A 19,123-nucleotide genomic window follows, 5' to 3' on the forward strand; every position below is an offset into this window, starting at 1 on the left:
ACTTTCCACAAGCTCATCAGAATTCACAAACCTAGAAATCCATGACCTTTGTATTTTTGGGACCATACATATGCAAAAAAAGTCACAAACATTACAAAAATAAATTTGTGTCATCAATGTGTGCTACAGACGACTTTACAAGATACCAGTGACATGTTCTGCCTTATAATCCTCTTCTTGACATCATGTTATAAACCAATTACCTCTAAACAAAAGTCATACCAGCCTGCCAGTTACCATTGCAAAAAAGAACATCTGAAAGCCAAATTCTAGAAAACATGATCACCATGTTCAAAAGGTTCACATTCACAAAAGAACCACATCTACAGATGATGGGCCATCCAGTGGGTACACGCAACTTAACTCCAGCCAATGTACCAACCACACTATGGCCAGAGAAAAACTTCCTAAACCAACACCAAACACTCCTCGCATACTTGCACTACATGCATGCAATCCCTTGTTTGGGTAGATTGAATGTAATCACGAATATATTTTCATCAGTACTTTTAAATTGTTCAAACCTCTGTGTTACTCATCATTTAATATTACTCTACAATCACACACATCCTTGATGTCAACATAAATGTCGGAACGAATAGGGACATCAAAACAACCACCTACCAATAATCTATAGACCAGAACGCATTCCTGCATTGCACTAACTTGCACTCAAACCACTAAAACAAGAAGATCCATGATCTGCTGCCAGAAAATTCATTGCCACCACAAATGCTCTGACGAACGTTCAAAAGACAAACACCTTCCCTCACTTTTCTCAATATGTTTGAAGAAAGAATACTCACCCAACAAATTAACAGAAAAAAAAGAATCCGCTTTATAATATGTAATATGTATTAAAGTGCAACAGAACCAAATGCCTGCCTTTACTGGCTCTAATGAATAACTCACCCACAACCTTCTCCCCCACTCTCTTTCCGATTTGCCTCATCCGGTAAACTGTGCTGATTTATCTTAAGACATCAGGTCTGTGTATAATGGAGACTACTTGTTTTAACTTGGGTTGGAGAGAAGGCTCTGTGCTCGCTGGTATCAATAGGGGGAACTGAAGGCTTCCTCACCGGTCTCGTGACAGCACTGTAGGTTTCAATAAGAGCAGTCGCAATACCGGAGAGAAAGCCAACTGGCTACCTCTGCGTGGATTATAAACTCTTTGAAGAATAATTATACACACCATTTATTATTTTCTCAAAAGGTGTGGTCAAGATTGGCAAGGAATGACCATAGAATGTAGTTATGTTCTTTGTGATTATTTGTGACTTTGTTTGTAAATTTTTGCCATGTTTGTTTCTGAAATTGTATATTTATTTTTATAATGTTTTCACCATTGAAACACCCTGGAATGCATTATACAGATAAATAAAAATGCTCCAAAGGTTGAGTACAAAGATACATGGTTCCAGTGAGTCGTTGTAACTCATTTTGTCACATTTGTTTATTGTGCTGCCCAAACAAATATTCGTTTAGCATATGTTTACTTATGATACATTTTTTTCCTGTGCTCCCCATTTTTTATGGCCATTTTTGGTGAATGCACTTGACTCACGGTGATCTTGTTGTATACGGTTACACACAATTGTACAACATGTAATAAGAGTGCACATTCTGTTCTCCATGGACTTTTGGGGTCCCCTTCTGCTGTCATTGGCAGGTAGGGTGGCCCTCCTGAAGATGGTGGTGTTGCCCCGTCTGTTTACATATTTGGGACACTCCCAATTTGGATCCCACGTGCGACATTCCACAAACTAAACTCACAGATTATACATTTTTTAAGGGGGTCGGGGGGGGGGGCAGACAAGTGGCACTGCGTACGCTGCAGAGCTCTACAGCCACGGGTGGGCTAGCCTCACCTCGAAGCTTACTACCTGGCAGCACAGCTGCAATGGTTTGTAAAATGGCTGGCGAGCAGTATAGACCCAGAAAGGATGCAATCACGATTTGCACCAGAACGCCCAAGTCCTAACGAAAATACTGTTAAGGGTGAGATAGAGGCCCCATAGGAAGACGGATGAAGAGATGGTAATTACGTGGTGCTGGGTGAGATGGATACAAAGATCGCGCTGCCGGGTCCCCTACTCTCCAGACATACCCATTGATATGCTCCGCCAAATACCATATGGAGGGGGCTGGGCTAGATGACTGGAAGGCAGCAGGGTTGAAAGTAGTCAGAGACCTCTTCAGAGAAACGCAAAAGGTTCCATTTGAGGCTCTATGAGGGGAGTTCCAACTCCCACAGGGACATTTCCTACTGCACAGAGCTGTTACGGCAGCATTCCAAAAAGACTGGGCGATGGGGGCAACAGATCCTCGAGTGCTAGATTGCTGTAGATATGTAGTCCTCTTTGCAGGTAGAATAAAAACAGTCTCTTGCATATACAGAGCCATCAGGCGGGATGTTCAGAGGCCCATGGAGCGGCTGAGGGCACAGTGGGAGGAAGACTTGGGGCTACCAATTATAGAAAAAGATTGGGATGCTATTATGGAACACACCCTGAAGGTCTCTAGGAACGCAAGGTTCAAGCTCATAAACTACTATGTACTTCACAGGGCATATCTCACGCTAGCCAGAATCAGGCGCTACTTCCAAATGGAGGAAGCGGCATGCCAACGATGCTGGGATGTGGAGGCACACATCCTGCACATGTTGTGGGATTTCCCAGGCTTGAGGGAATTCTTGCAGGAGGCACTAGCGATTGTTGAGAGCGTCATAGATAGGGCAATGACGCTGCATACTTCACTGGTTCCCACACATGGCCAAGACGAAGACTACTGTGAGATTCCAAGACTTAGCGTTTGTACTGGCGAAAAGGGAAATCACAAACAATTGGAAGTCTGCAAGAGGCCCCCAAATAGGGAGCTGGAGAAGGAAAATTGAGAAATGGGCAGCTGCAGAACATAGAGTCTTACAGCGCGCCGCGATCGGAGGCGTAGAAAATCTAGAAGCAGCAAGGGCCGGAGGAACCTAGTGAATGACATACAAACACCAGACCTAGATGATACAGCAGATGACCAGCCGGATACGCCACCACAGAAAAGGGAGAATGAAAAAGGGACACTGGAATTATGAGGGAGGAAAAGGCTCTACGCAGTGACGAGAGATGCGACAGCCCCCGCTTTCCCTCATCGCCACCCACCTATTGAGCATCGCCCACAGTAAGAACAGCACGGATAGACAAAGGAATAGCACACACCGCTGACACATACAACTGACACTAAGCCACTTGTTTGGGGGAAGGGAGTTGAAAGTTAGAACTGGTTGGACCTGTTGACCAATTTAATCTAAACGGATATTAACATGGAAGACTGAGAGAATAATGTAATGTACACTTTAGAACAAATGTCTGATACTTGAGATGTAGAAAACTTCCGTGAATGTTATGTGCACTAAATGCCAATAAAATCTGTTTAAAAAAAGAGTGAAGCTTCTGTTTTATTCCCCAGAATAAGAGTTGTATCCTGACAATACAAAGGAGTGTTTGAAACCTTTTTGACCGTGATCATTTACTGTTTATTGCAGGTGGACTACAATCACAGATAATCTAGGCCTCATTTGTTTAGTAGCCCCTACAACGTTTTCTTTGTTTGTCATTATTGGTGCTACCTTCTATTCCGGAGGAAGACCCAGATGAAGTACTTTAAATGACATGTAGATTTAATTCAGTGCCATTGGCGCATACTGTACTCTAAATCTGAGTCTTGTTTTAGGTTACAGCAAAGAGTGGTCTTGTTCACATGGTTGTTTATTTGCTTTTGTTTTATAATCACTCTTAGCCCACCAACATTCACTTATGTCTCAACTCACTGCTCTGCTGTTCACCGGAGTACCTCCTATACAAATACCAAGATGTCTGTACTTTGAGGCCTGTGCATATGGTTATTTCAATTAAACCTGGCAACAGAAATTGTCACTGTACATACTATTTGTTTTGCCTAAGGAGTAAAGTATTTTTACCGCCTCCGCGGGAACCACTGATTTGAGTTGAGGCCGAGCTGATCTTGGAGCCAAAGTGTCCTTTCTTAGCATTGTGAGCAATAGCGGCCCATATTTGGGAAGAGTGGTGAGGAGGATGAGGGGGTCATGGGATCGCGAACGAAGTGAGGCAAAATAAAAATAAAAACGTACCTTCAGCTGGCCGCATCCTGCGTCGCGCTCCTCTGCTACAGGCACAGTCTCCCATAATGCCCTGCGCCCAATCCTGAAGTTGCCCGCACATTTGAGCAGCTTCAGAATTTGGCTTGAGCACCCTCGATTAGCGCTCCAGGACAGACCGGGAGTCTGTTCCTGCTCTATCCAACCCCATCAAGCAGCTGGGGTTGGAGAGAGGTTCATTGCGCCTGATGGTTTGGCCAGCCTGAGATGGCCAGACAAACCATCATGCGCAGTGAAGGGAGTGCACTACCACTCCCCTCAGTGCTGTCACCACCCCCCCCCCCCCCCCGCCCCCAAGACTCAGCAGGAAAGGAGAAATAAAACAAGTGTCGTTTTTTTTCTCGGTTCTTGCCATTTTTGGGGGTGCGATGCTCCTCTGCCATGGTGGAGGAGCCGCCGCTGGTTGTGAGCTCCTTTATGAAAAAAACTCTTGTCTGCATTACGCTGTTCTCCCTGTGCTGAGGAAGAAGTTTTTGTCCATCTTCTTTCCCTTTATTTCGCACTGTGTTTTTCACGTTAGCTAGCTCTGTGTTGAATCATTTGTTGGTCTCTGCAACACATTCTATTTTAAAAAAAAATCTAACTGAGCCACTGCATTGAATGATCAGGTAATTTTCTGCAGAGCAGCTCAAAAGAGAACGTGAGTGTTATTCTCAAATGAGGGACTTGAGGTGAAAGTGAAGATTTCATAAGACCTGCTCGGGAAGCTGTGCGGATCTGGTGTGAGTGAACATGTGATTTTCGATTCTGAACAGTTGCATTATGCTTTCATCTCGAGTTTGAAAAGAGCGGGTTTAGTCCAAAAACAGAGTATCAACATTATATCTGAGGAGTGGGTGCACAGTTAAAAACATATTCAGCCAATGTATAGGGGAAAAATAAGTAGAATTTGTTTACATGACTCTATATGTTCAATTACTTCAAAGCTTACTCTGGATACCTACTCAGAGACTCTGAGCTCGGAACAAATGATTCATGAGGCCTTACTGAATGGGAGTCAGCCAGGATTGAGAAACGAGGTAAACAAAGGATGGCATACGGCACAAGTTAAGAAACAAACCACTGGTAAACAAGAGCCAGAAAGATTAGCGAAATTGCATGTTTGATATGCCTTACTGTTTCTGTCCTCTGAGGAAAACCAGTTCATCTCCAGCACCATTCCTCCCCATTAAAGCATTGAGCAGGCCCGATCTGATTTAGTTCGAGAGATCGGAGTGGGCGATCTGGATGGTATTCATTGGTCAAAAGGGACACAGGGTACTCTTCCGATGATCTGCTGATGTTCACAATTTAAATAAAATCCCTCTGATGTCATAAGAAATAGGTTGAAAAATGTGATGCACAATTTATTTGTATGGTTTTAACATATTATATCTGAAAATAATGCTCTCTCGTTACCGCCCATACAACCTGCTTAGCCACAATTGAGACCTGGGCGTTCAACCAATATACTGAAATCACAGTCGAAATTGCTCTTTCTGCAGCGCTCAATTTGAGCCATTTTGGCCCACCAGCACTTATTTTTGGGGACCGCCACTTCCTCTTCTTCATAAGACATTGAATGTGAGCCAAGAGGGAAAACACACAAATGGCAAAGAAAGAGAAAGACAGAAAAACTGGCATAAGGGGAGAAAGCAGGAACCTGCAAGAGTGAGATAAAGGTGCAAGGAGTGTCTGATAGTGGATTAAAGAGGCCTGAGGTGAATTCAACACTACGCAGCCTTGGGATTGGGAGCAGTGATCCTCCTCCCAATCAAGGTTTCCCACTCAGTACTGGCCTACTGACCAACCAATAAATGGCACGGAGTGGTCCTAAGGCTCAAGCAACATTACCACAGTGTTCACTAGGAATACAGAATACAAAACTACAGAGAAAAATCTTTCCGTGTCTCTAAGCAGTCAGTTATATGCGCTCCAAGTAGTACAGTATTCTCAGTTGCCAAAAGTACAGAACATAATCTATTCATGCAGCAAGAAAGCCATTAATGTATCCTGTTTTGCCCATTTAATTAGTGGTTTCCAATTTTAGCTACTTGTTATTGCTTTTTGATCTTTAAATTGATGCATTGTGACAATATGACTTCCTGTGGTTAAAGAATATTACTTTTCTTCAAAGAAACATCCACTTATCTTCTTTAACTGACAAATTGTTTACAGTTGGAAATTTCTCAGTCTGGAACTGAACATATTCCACATTTCATCTACAGATTTCTTGTTACCAAGATTTCAATTGCAAGCAGTACTGTAGCTGGCAGTTATACATTGCCAGAAACTTAATAAGTAGCAATTCATGTTGAAATATCTTAGCTGGATGCATAAAACATCATTTTAAGATTCGTGCTGGTTCTTTGAAAATGGCGCACTAGACCAACCCAAAATTCACTAAATTCTGTCCCAAAGTCCAGGGAGAAAGGGTAGCAATATGAGATTCTTCAGGCCAGGAAAAAGGTCAAATATCACACCAAACAATAGATAATAAAATGTAATTCTTGCCTTGCCTTTTCTGTTTAGTAATTCCTGGCAATCCTAATTTTCATTATATACTTCAACAAAGCCTCACACCTCTTAAGACATACAGATAATGTTGCACCAGAATTACAGAATACAATGCAACACACACACAAGAAAAAAGCAGCGCATCATGGATGGAAAGCTTTTCACCAGCAATAATGATCCTTCTCGTGCTCAGCCTCTAATCATTCATTAACAAAAAATGTTTTTATTGGAATTTGCATTCAGCACAAGAGTATACAATACAGGATTCATAGTATGTGACCAATTCCTTCACTTCCTACGATTACCTCTGTGAGAGACAATAGTAGTCTAGTCAACTGAAGGTGTTCGTAGTGTTGCAGTTATTCAAGGTTTGGTGTTTTCTTAAGGGGGTCTCTCGGTCTAACTGTGCATCAAAGGCACAATTAAAATCACCCACTAGGATCCTCCCCCCTCCAAGAGGAATGGGGTTGCTGCTTTCATAACTTGTTGTGTCCTATGATTATAGACACCAGGAGCCCGGATGTATATTTAAGTCTTCTTTATTAAGTCTTCAGTTCAGGTTACAACAGTCTTGACTCCAGCCATCCTAGTGTGGTACCAGGTGCAGCCTCCCTAGCTGCTCAGCCCATCTCTAACTCCCAACACTCATGTACGCAGACACCCAGGCATTCCACGCAACACAGGCACACCAACATTCTATGACCAATTCACACTCTGGCTGAGCAGCTAGTGGCAGCTAGGGGCAGCAGGGCTTGAATACAAGTAGCAACAACTAAGTAGGGTATAACATTATCCCTTTTTCCTTAAACAAAAGCAAAAAGGAAACAGGAGAACTATACAAAGGTAAAGTAATGGAACGAATCTCAAAGATGCAGCCAAAAGGACAGAGCATCAAAGAAGATAGAACCATAAAAACAAGAAAGGATGGTTACAATACAGCATCATTAGATTGAGCAACAATATCCACCATCCTCACCCATGCAAAAATATGAAAACTATTTGAAGGGTGAGCAAATAGTACAATTCTGTAATAATATAAAATGTAACATTCTAAGTAAACACTGTAAGCAAATGCATACAGACGCAAAGGGCAACACACTCTGCAACTACAATCCCAAAAGTAAGGAAACAAAATGTATATGGGTCGTCACCCATATAAACACCTGAATAGGGATGTACCTTGGTACTGCGCACAACTGAAAATGGAGACTAAGTCCATTTCCCAACCTAGTGTAAGGGTTGACCTAGATCAAATATGGGAACTAACCCATGTCCAACCCCCTTTTTGAGGCTACAAGCAATCAGGTTGGAGTAACACCCATTGTAAGGATTAGCCTGGATCCAATATGGGAACTAACCCATGCCTAACCCCCTTGGAGAGGCCACATACCCCCATGTAGGAGTAACAAAAAAATAGAAAAGAAAGAACACATAAATTTCCAATATCTGTAGGATACTACTGCGCTGTGCCCTACGCCGGTGAACTATGACTCACCAAAGTTGTGGTAGGAGAATAATTTCCCTGCACAAGGAAGAGAAAACACAACAACACAAAAGACATTGCTAGACTTTTCTCTTACACACCTGTGAGCTAAGTTACACAAGAAATTTCCATAGACAATGAGCAAACAATGGGCATATGGACAGGAAAGAAAAAACAACTAAAGTTGTGCCGTTAAGTGCGCACAGGTACATTTCAATATTCGCCCACATTACACTAACCTAAAACACACAGACTCGTAGGATGGAACAAAGAACTCCAGAGCAACACCAAAGAATGTGACCTGTTATTGAAATAAATGACACAGGACACAGCATATAAAACTTTATAAATAAATAAATATAATAGCCAATTTTGGCAATCACAAAATAAAAACTAAGAGATGGCTCTAGAACTCCCAAAACAAATTTACACGTAGATAATCTCATGTTTGTGCTGTAAAAACATTACTCATAGTCCTTGCAACAGGCGTGGCTTGTGTTACCAAATGCGCTTACCGTTGATGGGCTCCGTGAATGATGAACGATGTACAAAGCAGGAATGATACCCAATGAAAATTTCCTTCAACATACTTGAAACGAAGGATCTCCGCTCCCACACCTGTGCTGCAAAATGACACTCCTAGTCCTCGCAACTCACGTGGTCTCCGACATACTTGAAACAGAGAGTCACATCGTAAATGTCCCACAACGAGAATTCCACAAGTTGTTCAATAACACCAGCAGTGGCAAGATAGTACAATGTGAGAGGCACATGAAGTAGACCAAACTCGTGTGTGGCAGACGTGGTTGGCAACTCGGCAGCTAACAGCAAAAGTCCTGCCAACTGCCAACCACAAGATGGCGGCACATATGGGGACATAATACAGGATGGCTCCATGCGGGTTGATGCTCCACAACGTCCCTAAGCAGCAGGAGCTCCATGGCGATGAAAGCATGTCACAAAGACCCAAGGAAGCAACGAGGGTTGAATGTGAAGGTAAGTCTGCTCGCTCTGTAGAAACACCGCGCGCCATCAAATTCCAAACATGGAGCGGCCGTTAAACTGCCATAAGTCAAGAGGGCAACAAAGGATGAAAAATAAGATAAAGATTGACTTACCCCCATACTTGACTGGCCGGGCAAAGTCCATACACCAAAGGCCAGTACACCAAAAGCACGCATCACAAAATGTAGACAGCTGACCATGTTTTCAAGAAGTCCAGAGCAAAATCGAGCGCAAGGGAGCTCTGCTCCAATGAAGACAGAAAACCCTGTGCAGACACCACGGAGTGCCAAAAGACACAGAGCACACACCTCGCCTCCAGAGCAGACATGTAGAGGAAGACAAAGCAGGTGCAGGTCCGAAGTTTCTTTAAAAACACGTTTCTTTAAATAGGTTGCAGCACAAAAACACCTACTAACAAGTTGATGTACCTACATTGATAGAAATTCTTGTCACTCTCCAAGGTTAAAATTCCTGTAAGGCATCCAACATTGTCCATCTGTGATACTACTGCACGGAGATTGTTGTGACACAATATTTTTTCCAATAAAAGTCACTATGAACTATAAATCGCAGCAAATGACAATTAAACACCAAAAATTCTCCATCTGTGCAGCCACTGCACACTGTTAGTTCTGACCTCTATTTGACGAGGAATCCCAAATTGTGCCTTTATCTTAAAGACACTGTAGACTCTGTAGTGCGATGTGGCTGGAACACCAACACCGGGTTGTAGAGAAGCTACCCATCCAACTCACCAAACACTTTTGTAGGTAACAATGTGGCTGGAACACCAGATGTGGGTGTAGTGTGACTACTCCTCAAACTCACTGTAATCCTTTGTGGCTGGAACACCAAATGCGGTTGTAGTTGAACTACTCCTCCAACTCACTGTGGCTATAGTATTCCCAAACTGTAGTGTCGGTTGGTGGTGGCACTGTTCGTTGGGGCTGTCCGTTGGAAGGACACTGGTGAGGCTGGCGCTGGCTTGCCTGGAAATACACTCATTGTAGTAGTAGTAGCTTCTAGGATCTCTTGGTTTCTTTTATAGTTCCTTTGTTTCTTTGCTGTACCAAGAATCTCTAGGGTCCAAGTCCGCTCGTCGCCAAAATATGTTGTGTCCTATGATGATAGACACCAGGAGCCAGTATGTATATTTAAGTCTTCTTTATTAAGTCTTCAGTTCAGGTTAACACAGTCTTGACTCCAGCCAGCCTAGTGTGGTACCAGCTCAACCAGGAGCAGCCCCCCTAGCTGCTCAGCCCATCTCTAACTCAAGTTCAAGTTCAGGAATTTGTATAGCGCGCTACTCACCCAGAGGGTCTCAAGGCGCTTGAGGTAGGGTGGGAGCATTACTTATCGAAAAGCCAGGTTTTAGTTGCTTTCTGAAGGAGAGGTGGTTCTGTGTAAGGCGGAGGTGAGTGGGGAGAGAATTCCCGATTTTGGCCGCTAAGTAGGAGAAGGATCTTCCTCCCATGGTGGATCTGTGGATGCGCGGAATTGCGGCGAGGGCTTGATTGGATGATCGTAGTTGGCAGGTGGGTGTGTAGAAGGACAGTCGAGTATTGAGGCATTCGGGTCCTAGGTCGTAGAGGGCCTTGTGTGCGTAGGTGAGGAGACGGAACGTTATATTCTTGTTGACGGAGAGCCAGTGGAGGTCTTTCAGGTGACCGGAAATGTGAGCTTGACGGGGGATGTCCAGAATGAGTCTGGCTGAGGCGTTTTGGATGCGTTGGAGTTTTTTCTGTAGTCTGGCTGTGGTTCCGGCGTAAAGGGTATTTCCATAATCCAGTCGGCTAGTGACCAGTGCATGTGTGACTGTCTTTCTTGTTTCGGTGGGGATCCAACGGAAGATTTTTTTGAGCATGCGTAGGATGTTGAAGCATGAAGATGAAACGGCGTTGACTTGTCTGGTCATCGAGAGGGAGGAGTCTAGGATGAAGCCCAGGTTACGTGCGTGATCTGTAGGTATGGGTGCTGTGCCCAGGGCTGGTGGCCACCATGAGTCGTCCCAGGCAGAGGGGGATGATCCTAGGATGAGAACTTCCGTTTTGTCCGAGTTTAGTTTTAGACGGCTGTTCTTCATCCATTCGGCTACTTCTTTCATTCCTTCGTGTAGATTGGTTTTGGCGGTGTTTGGGTCTTTGGTGAGGGAGAGGATCAGCTGGGTGTCGTCTGTGTTGAGGTTGTGTTGGCGCGCGATGGATGCGAGGGGACTCATGTATACGTTGAAGAGGGTGGGACTGAGTGATGATCCTTGCGGTACGCCACAGATGACTTCGGTGGCCTTTGATTTGAATGGGGGGAGGCGTACTCTCTGTGTTCTTCCGGCGAGGAACGAGATGATCCAGTCCAAAGCTTTTCCTTGTATTCCGACGTTGCTGAGGCGTTGTATGAGGGTGCTATGACAGGCTGTGTCGAAGGCGGCGGAGAGGTCAAGTAGGATGAGGGCAACTGTTTCTCTGTTGTCCAGTAGTGTTCGGATGTCGTCTGTAGCAGCGATGAGGGCGGTTTCGGTGCTGTGTTTGGCTCGGAAGCCGGACTGTGAGGGGTCGAGGGAGTTGTTGGATTCAAGGAAGGCGGAGAGCTGACTATTGACGGCTTTCTCAATGACTTTGGCAGGGAATGGAAGGAGTGAGATGGGGCGGTAGTTCTTAAGTTCAGAGGGGTCTGCTGTGGGTTTCTTCAGGAGGGCGCTGAGTTCGGCATGTTTCCAGCTTTTCGGGAAGGTGGCGAAATTGAAGGAACAGTTGATGACATCGCGAAGATGGGGTGCAATGATGGAGTCTGCTTTGTTGATGATGTGGTGGGGACAAGGGTAGGTTGGTGAACCTGAGTGGATGGAGTTCATCAGGCAGATGGTGTCTTCAGTAGTGATTGGGTTCCAGTCGTAAAGGTTGTGAGAGTGCTGTTTTGGTTCGGAGGTGGGTGAAGTGGTCTGGTCTGTTCCTCGGACTGGTTTTCAAAGCTGTTATGTATGTCGGCGATTTTGTTGTGGAAGAAAGAGGATAAAGAGTCGCAGAGGTCTTGGGAGGTAGTGATGTCGTTGGTGCCGGCGGTGGGGTTCGTGAATTCTTTGACGATGTTGAATAGTTCCTAACTCCCAACACTCATCCACTCAGACAACCAGGCATTCCACGCATCACAGGCATACCAACATTCTATGACCAATTCACACTCTGGCTGAGCAGCTAGAGGCAGCAGGATTGGAATACAAGTAGCAACAACTAAGTAGGGTATAACATAACTGTTGTGAAAAAGACGAGGCAATCTAATTTGGGGTATAGACATTGATGAGGCATATCTCCCTTCCCTCCCATTTTCCAAGTACAATCACGTAATGCCCTTCTGGGTCTGTCACGTGGTGAAGGTGTTAAAATGGCACTCCAGGAGCCACCCAAATAGCGTTCCTCCTGCGAATCGGAGTAAGAGGTGGCGTATAACTGCCCTCTCCACCTTCGCCGGATATAAGCAACAGCATCTCCCCATATGTGTGTTTCTTGTAGGCAAGCTATCGCCACTTGGTAACGTTTCAGATAATCTACCACCCTCCATCTTTTCTGATAGTTTGCCATACCTCGTACGTTCCAGGTAATGAGTTTCAGCACTTGTGCACCCATTTGTTTTGCATATATTTCCGCTAATCCGCCCCTCCATTACCATTCTTTCATGGGTCTCCATTCTCCTCGCCACTTCTGGCGGTCTTTCAGAATCAGATATCTGACACGTCAAGAGTAACATCTTAAAACTTCCCCTGATACAAACAACTATATAACTTCCCCGTACCTCCCTCCCTCTGGACATCTGGGAGAGTCCCATTCCCCCATCTGGAGAAGAATACAAACGTGCACAGAACGCCCCATTTCCCAACGACCCAGCGAACAAAGACCATCAACTTTCCTCATCACAGTTTACATTAATGTTACCAATCGTAGGTGTCAGTTGGCTTGTCCCTTGCGGTATGGCTGTACCAGTGGTCTGGCAACTGGGAGGGGTGCGAGGTCTGATCCTCCAGCTCCCCACTCAGGTTCCAACTTCTGCGGGGGGCCCTGTGGATAGTTTAAACTTTAAATAACAGGATATCACTTTGAGTCCGAAAGTGTACCTTGTCTATCTACCCTATGCATTTCATTTCCACTCCCTCCCTTCATTTGCATTCAAGTCCCTGAGCACTTATCTGTACATCCTCTTTAGTGATCTTATCCCCATGCTCATTTGACCATTTGATCTGGACCACCAGAGTCTATGCCGTTACCCTGGGTCGCCCCTTTCGAAGCCAGCACTGTCTCTGTGTCAGAAGCTTGTAGTGTTCCCTCAGGACGGACCCGGATCCGTCCCGGGCTGCCGATTCTGTTCAGCTGCTTTCTCTGTGTTCTACTACGCTGGTCTTGGACCTGTCCTCCTGTTGTCGATGCTCTTGAAGACCCCGTTGATGGGACCAGGCAGGCCCCAGGCTCACCACTGAAGTCCAGCCAGTCAATGGCCTTGGCTGCAGAGTGGAAGAGCAAAGTTCAGCCTTTTCTACTCTTAATTTTGGGGGGGAACATCAAACTGTCTTTCAAGTTTAGGTCTCGGAGATGTCGTTTAACTGTTAGGAGTGTCTTTCTTTGATCTTGGGCCCTTTGTGTGTAGTCTGGATATATAGAGATGGGATTGGCCCTCGAATAATATCGGACCTTTCATACATGTGGACTACAAGATCTTGTCCCTCTCTTGGTAATTAAAAAAATAGGCAATAATGGCTCTCGGCAGTGACACTGGTCTCGGAGAGGGGCCAACGATCTGTGAGCTCTTTCCAAACTGAAAAACTTTGATCGTTTTTTTGGGGCCAGCTTTTGTACAATCCAGTCCTCCAGAAATAATTCAACAGAGGGACCTTCTGCCCTTTCTGGAAAGCCCACAAATCTCAGATTGTTCCTACGAGAGTTGCCTTCTCAGTCCTCCGCTTTATCATCCAGTGTTACCACTCGCTTCTGAAGCGCTGTGAAAGGGTCTCTGAAGGTGCGCATTTTGGTTTGTAGTGAGTCCATGTTTTTTCTGTAGTGGTCACTCTTTCAGCAACCTTTCGTAAGTCACAGCGCAGTAAATTCACATCGATAGTGACGCATCAATTTTGTGCACCATATCATCTCGTGTTGACTGTATTGCCTGCAGCACATCCACCAATGAGGGAGGGGTTCCTTTTCACTCCGCACTGCCTCATTTTCGCCCCAGCCAAATTTTCTGCACAGGCCTCAGGCCCCTGGTGCAGGGGTAATGAATAACGTATTATTTTATTGGATTGCGGTTTGGTCCCCTTATCCTTGACCATGATGACAATGTACTGCCGACCTTAGTGTCAGGGTCCTCTATTTTCTGTCTCTGATGTGCTCCTTTAGAACCCGCACATCACGTATTTACCCAACTCCCGGTTGTATTCCACTGTGCATCTTCGGCTGTCCTGGTCAAGCTCTCTCTGCCACCCACTGGGTATCTTCAAGGTCGCGGGATGTTAATCACTTAAGTCAATTCCCCTATGTACCTTGTTCTGTGTTTGGATTTGCATTCCTTGTTTGGAGCCATTTCACCGGTTCGGGCCCTGCCCTCTATTTCAGGGTTTCACAATCATCTTTTCAAGGCCGTACGCGGCTTCAGCCGGTCCTGCCCTTCAGCGTCCCGCAGCACTGATTCCTGGGTTCTGTGTCTGTTGCTTCAGCGTGCAGAGTCACAGCCGTATCGAAGTTGCCCCTCGATGTCACAGTTTGTTCGGAAGCAGCTGCATCGACTCAAGTCTCACATTTGAGGTGGGCCTATCTTTTTCTGCTGGTTTCTCCTCTCTGCTCATAGCTTCTTGACTCGGCATCCCCCCGGGGGCTTATGGCAGCACTAGGGTGCAGTCCCGCTGGGCGCGGCTGCCAGACCCACAGACCCATTGCTCCTCTCCCACCACCGGACCGGGAGAGTCCTCCGTGCCTTGTGTCCCTTACAATCGAGAAGGGAACGCCGTAATTCCTGACACTCCGTCCTTGTACCAGCAGGGTTCTTTCAGCAGGCCCACCTGTTTGCACCTCTGCCCCGGCCGACTCCTGGGGGGGTTGAAGTCCACGGGGTCTGAGCCACCCAACTCACGGGTCATTCGATCCACTCCCACTGCGAAGCCGCAGGACTCCTCTGCTCCTCTCACGATCAAGAGGGGGGTGCCTCTGTTTCTTCCGCTCTGGTGTCGTTTTTGCAGGGTTCTTATGGGGTCTACGGGCTCACCCGTGTTTCCTGCTGATTATTCAGCTCCGTTACATGGAGCGCTCTGCTCTTCACACGGCTCCCAATGCTTGTTTCCTTGCGGGAGTCCCCTGTCACACATTGAACACCACAATTATGTGTCTCCGCATGGCGCTGTGTGGCCTGCTGAGCATCCCCACTGTAATTTCCAGTTCTCTTCGAATAAGGTTATCTGCGACGCTCCAGTATCATTAGGGGAGAGCAGGCACAAGTACCCTTTTGTGTGAGTGGGTAGCTGGACAGAATATATGGAGGATAATGGTAGATTAATCTGCCATCGACAGGAGCGCCAGTAGAGACATCTACTCGGCCATCTTGTCAGGTCCCGCCTCCCCGCCTCCAACCAATCATTCATACACCACATGGGCAAGGGCAGGACACGAATGCCTAGGTAGTTCATGAACCTTCGAAATTCTTCCCTTGAGAAAGGAGGTCCGTTGCCATTTTTGAGTGTTAGTCGGACAGCCAATTCAGAGAATGTTTTACCCAGGATGGATAGAATGGCCGTCACCGACGCCATTGGCGTACTAATGGGAAACAAGAGTATTCATCTATGATGACAAGGAGGTATCCCCAGTGTCTAGTAGTCCATAGAAGTCTGCGGCTAGGCAACCATTCCCTGTGACTCTCATACGCTATATTTATTGTTAGTCTGCGAAGGGCTTGTGGGATGACTATCCTGGTGACTTGAAGAAGAATCCCCTGCTCTGTTTCTGACAATTCTTCCTGCACTGGTTCGAATGCGTGTATTTCTTCTTTATTCACTTCTTTGTTTTACTGGCTGTTGTTGTTTGGATGTCTTCACTGCTGCTGCTTCATGATGCCTTTCACAGCTTTCAGTGTGATGTTTGTGATGGACTCCTGAATGGGCTCCTCTATGGTGATCTGAGCTGGAATGTATTACCTGAGCACAAAATTGTTGTATTCCTGCACCATGGAAGTTGACTGCTGAGTTCTTGGCAGAGGGTGTCTTGATACGTAGTCAGCGGGGTTGTGATCTTTCCCAGGCTTGTGTATTAACTTAAAGTCATAGTCCATCAGCCACATTCCCCACCTCTTGATGCGTGGTGGAATTTTGGCTTTTGGGTTGCTGTAGATTGTGACCAGTGCTTTGTGGTCTGTTATGATTGTCAACAGCTTTCCGTACAGGAACATGTGAGGGTGTTCACAAGCCCACACAGCCACCAGGCTTTCTTTTTCGGGCTGCGGATACGCTCTTTCCACATCATTCAGGTTTCTGCTCGCATATGTGACTATTTGCCTCGAGGAGTCACGCCCAGACTTGTGTTGAGCTAGTATTACCCCATGTCCCCATGCAGCATTTACCGTGAGTTCAGTGCACTGTGACATATCGAAATAGGCAAGAATGTCCATTGGGGCAACTGACGTTTTTATCTCATTGAATACTTTTTCACACTACGTCTTCCAGGTAAATGTCTGTCTTTGTTTTGTGAGTTCTCAGAGTGAAGTGCTTACTGTTGCAAAGTCTTTGAGGTACCGGGAGCAGTAGCTTGCTAACCCCAGGAATGGGGTTAGCTTGGGGAAGCACCCCCTCCTAAGCACCTTAGCAGTGGACAAGCTTTCTCACTACTTGCAGTATGAGACCTGGCCTGACAACATTTGCCAGCGATGATATTGTTTCCCTGTCCGGCCCTGTTCACAGCACTGAAAAAAGCGAGCACCTTCTCAGAGTAAACGACCTTGATAAAACAGGTAGCACTTTACACTTTTTTCTGTTGTTTCTGATATTATTGGATACCCCATTTTAGCAGGCTGATGGGCTGTTAAACATGAAGGAAAACTTATTAGATGCATCTGACTGGACAAAACAGTAACATGCAAGACAGAAATATGCATTAGCTCATTCTTGCTGGCCAGTAACATATTGTTTTTGACATGTAAATAAGTTTCAGGCAGTTCCTACCTGGGCCATTGAGGAAGTCTTTTATTTGCAGTGTGATGAATGGGGGAGGGATTCCGCTTTTCGTATCTGCCTCTCCTGCCGCTGTTTGCAGCCATATCTTGCTATAGTCCAGGGATTCTGGAAGAGTCTTCCCTGGATCTGTTGCAGAGACAACCATCAAATATGAGTAAGTTGCTCTAATAATATTGAAAACAGGCAATTACTTCTAGCATGCGTTTTCCTTTTGTCCTAATAATTTTATTACACAGGTCATTATCTTGAAAAAAAACATCACAGAATAAATGCTCACTCTCGAGGCAACAATGGCAATGGAAAAGTAACGAATTTGCACATTTTTATTTACAAAAAATATATCAATAAAGTAGTCACTCACACCTGTTTAACATCTTAGAACGTCAAAGTTTCGATTTACCTCTTTGGGTAGATGGAAAGTGAGTGGGGGTAGGATGAATTAGCAAAGAAGAGGGGCTTGTGGCCAGCTGTACGAATAATTGGTATCAAAATACTGTTCACAATAGACAACCAGTATTTTTGTGGCTAGTAAAGAATATGTATTTACTTACATGTGCTTAAAATTCCGAATCATAGAGGGTCACAATCCAACCTACCCCATGAATCTTCATGAGATAGTTTTTAATTACTACTCACTACGATTGAAGACCCTCAGAGGGATGGTAGGCTCCTAGAGTCAACAGACCATCATATCTGTGATTACTGTTAAAAAAAGTATTTTTTTGTATGCAGTCCAATTTCCTAAATAACACAGGACTTCTTTTATAAAGAAAAATGTTTTGGGGGGAGTTGTCAGTGGCCTGTGGACCACTGCCAATTCCCCCAACAAGCTTTTAAAGCACATTTTGAATTCACAAATGGAAAGGGTTCCCAAAGTGACTCTTCTCTTTTGTGAATGGGTAATCACCTCTTTGTGGTCTTGGTAACTTTTCAATGTTTTGCATCCGGATTCCGGTCTCAAAACATTGATAGTAGCTTACCAATTCGGTATCTGAGAGAGACGCCTAAAACATGCTCATTCTAGGTACCGAATCACTATAAATATGCAATCTTATTTTATAAGGTGAAAAAACTGTTCTCCCTCCTAAAATGGGATTAGGGCATCTTAAAAAAGGATTTTGTATGGTTGCAAACACTGAATCAGACTGTAAAAATGCTTAGTGCAACTGTACCAAACGCCCAAGTGACACAGGAAGCCTCTAACCTTGATTCAGGTACTCAAATAACTTTATGACAGAGCGCTATTCTATCATCAACAGGGAGAAATCCTCAACAAGAAACAGGTGCCCAGCCTTCTAATCCAGTTTTAATTCTATCCATGACTAAGTCTGGGCGGTGAGTTCTGAAAAACTCCGCTGGACTTTTTCCCCTTGCACGCATTCATCAATGTCAAGTTGGCGGGTGCGAGCAACTAAAATCCACCTCCCAGTGAGATTTTTCTTCATTCGCAATCGTCAAGATCAAGATGGCGAGCGCGAGCGCGAGCATGGAAAATCACCGTCCCGGCGAGATTTCTCAATGCGGGCAGTCAGATTTCTTATTGCGAGTAGTCACGTATGCTCGTGACCGCTCGCCTTGAGAAACCGTCCGTTCGCGTTGAGAAAGTAGCCGCTCAAGTAAAAATCTACTCGAACAGCAGAAAGGAAGCAGCGCCTGTTTGCACTGTGCATGGTGCCGATCCCGATGATTACACAGTGTGGAAAAGTGCCGGGCACCGCGAACAGCATTTATCTAAAAAAAACTCCGCCACTTGCCGAGCTCCGTGTAGCATGGCAGA

At 45.3% G+C, this 19,123-nt stretch overlaps 1 protein-coding gene across 4 annotated transcripts in view; it reads right to left on the reverse strand.

Annotated features, from left to right (window-relative positions):
- Positions 1 to 19,123, reverse strand: part of VPS13B (vacuolar protein sorting 13 homolog B) — a 3,181,000-nt gene that overhangs the window by 1,025,763 nt on the left and 2,136,114 nt on the right. For all 4 annotated transcript variants that reach the window (XM_078686964.1, XM_078686965.1, XM_078686963.1 and 1 more), the window contains exon 35: positions 17,335 to 17,472. In XM_078686964.1, coding sequence (XP_078543090.1) covers positions 17,335 to 17,472 — 138 coding nt within the window. The remainder of the gene's footprint in view (positions 1 to 17,334; positions 17,473 to 19,123) is intronic.

Source organism: Lissotriton helveticus, chromosome 4_1, assembly GCF_964261635.1.
Source record: "Lissotriton helveticus chromosome 4_1, aLisHel1.1, whole genome shotgun sequence".
In the NCBI taxonomy this organism is placed as follows: Eukaryota; Metazoa; Chordata; class Amphibia; order Caudata; family Salamandridae; genus Lissotriton; species Lissotriton helveticus.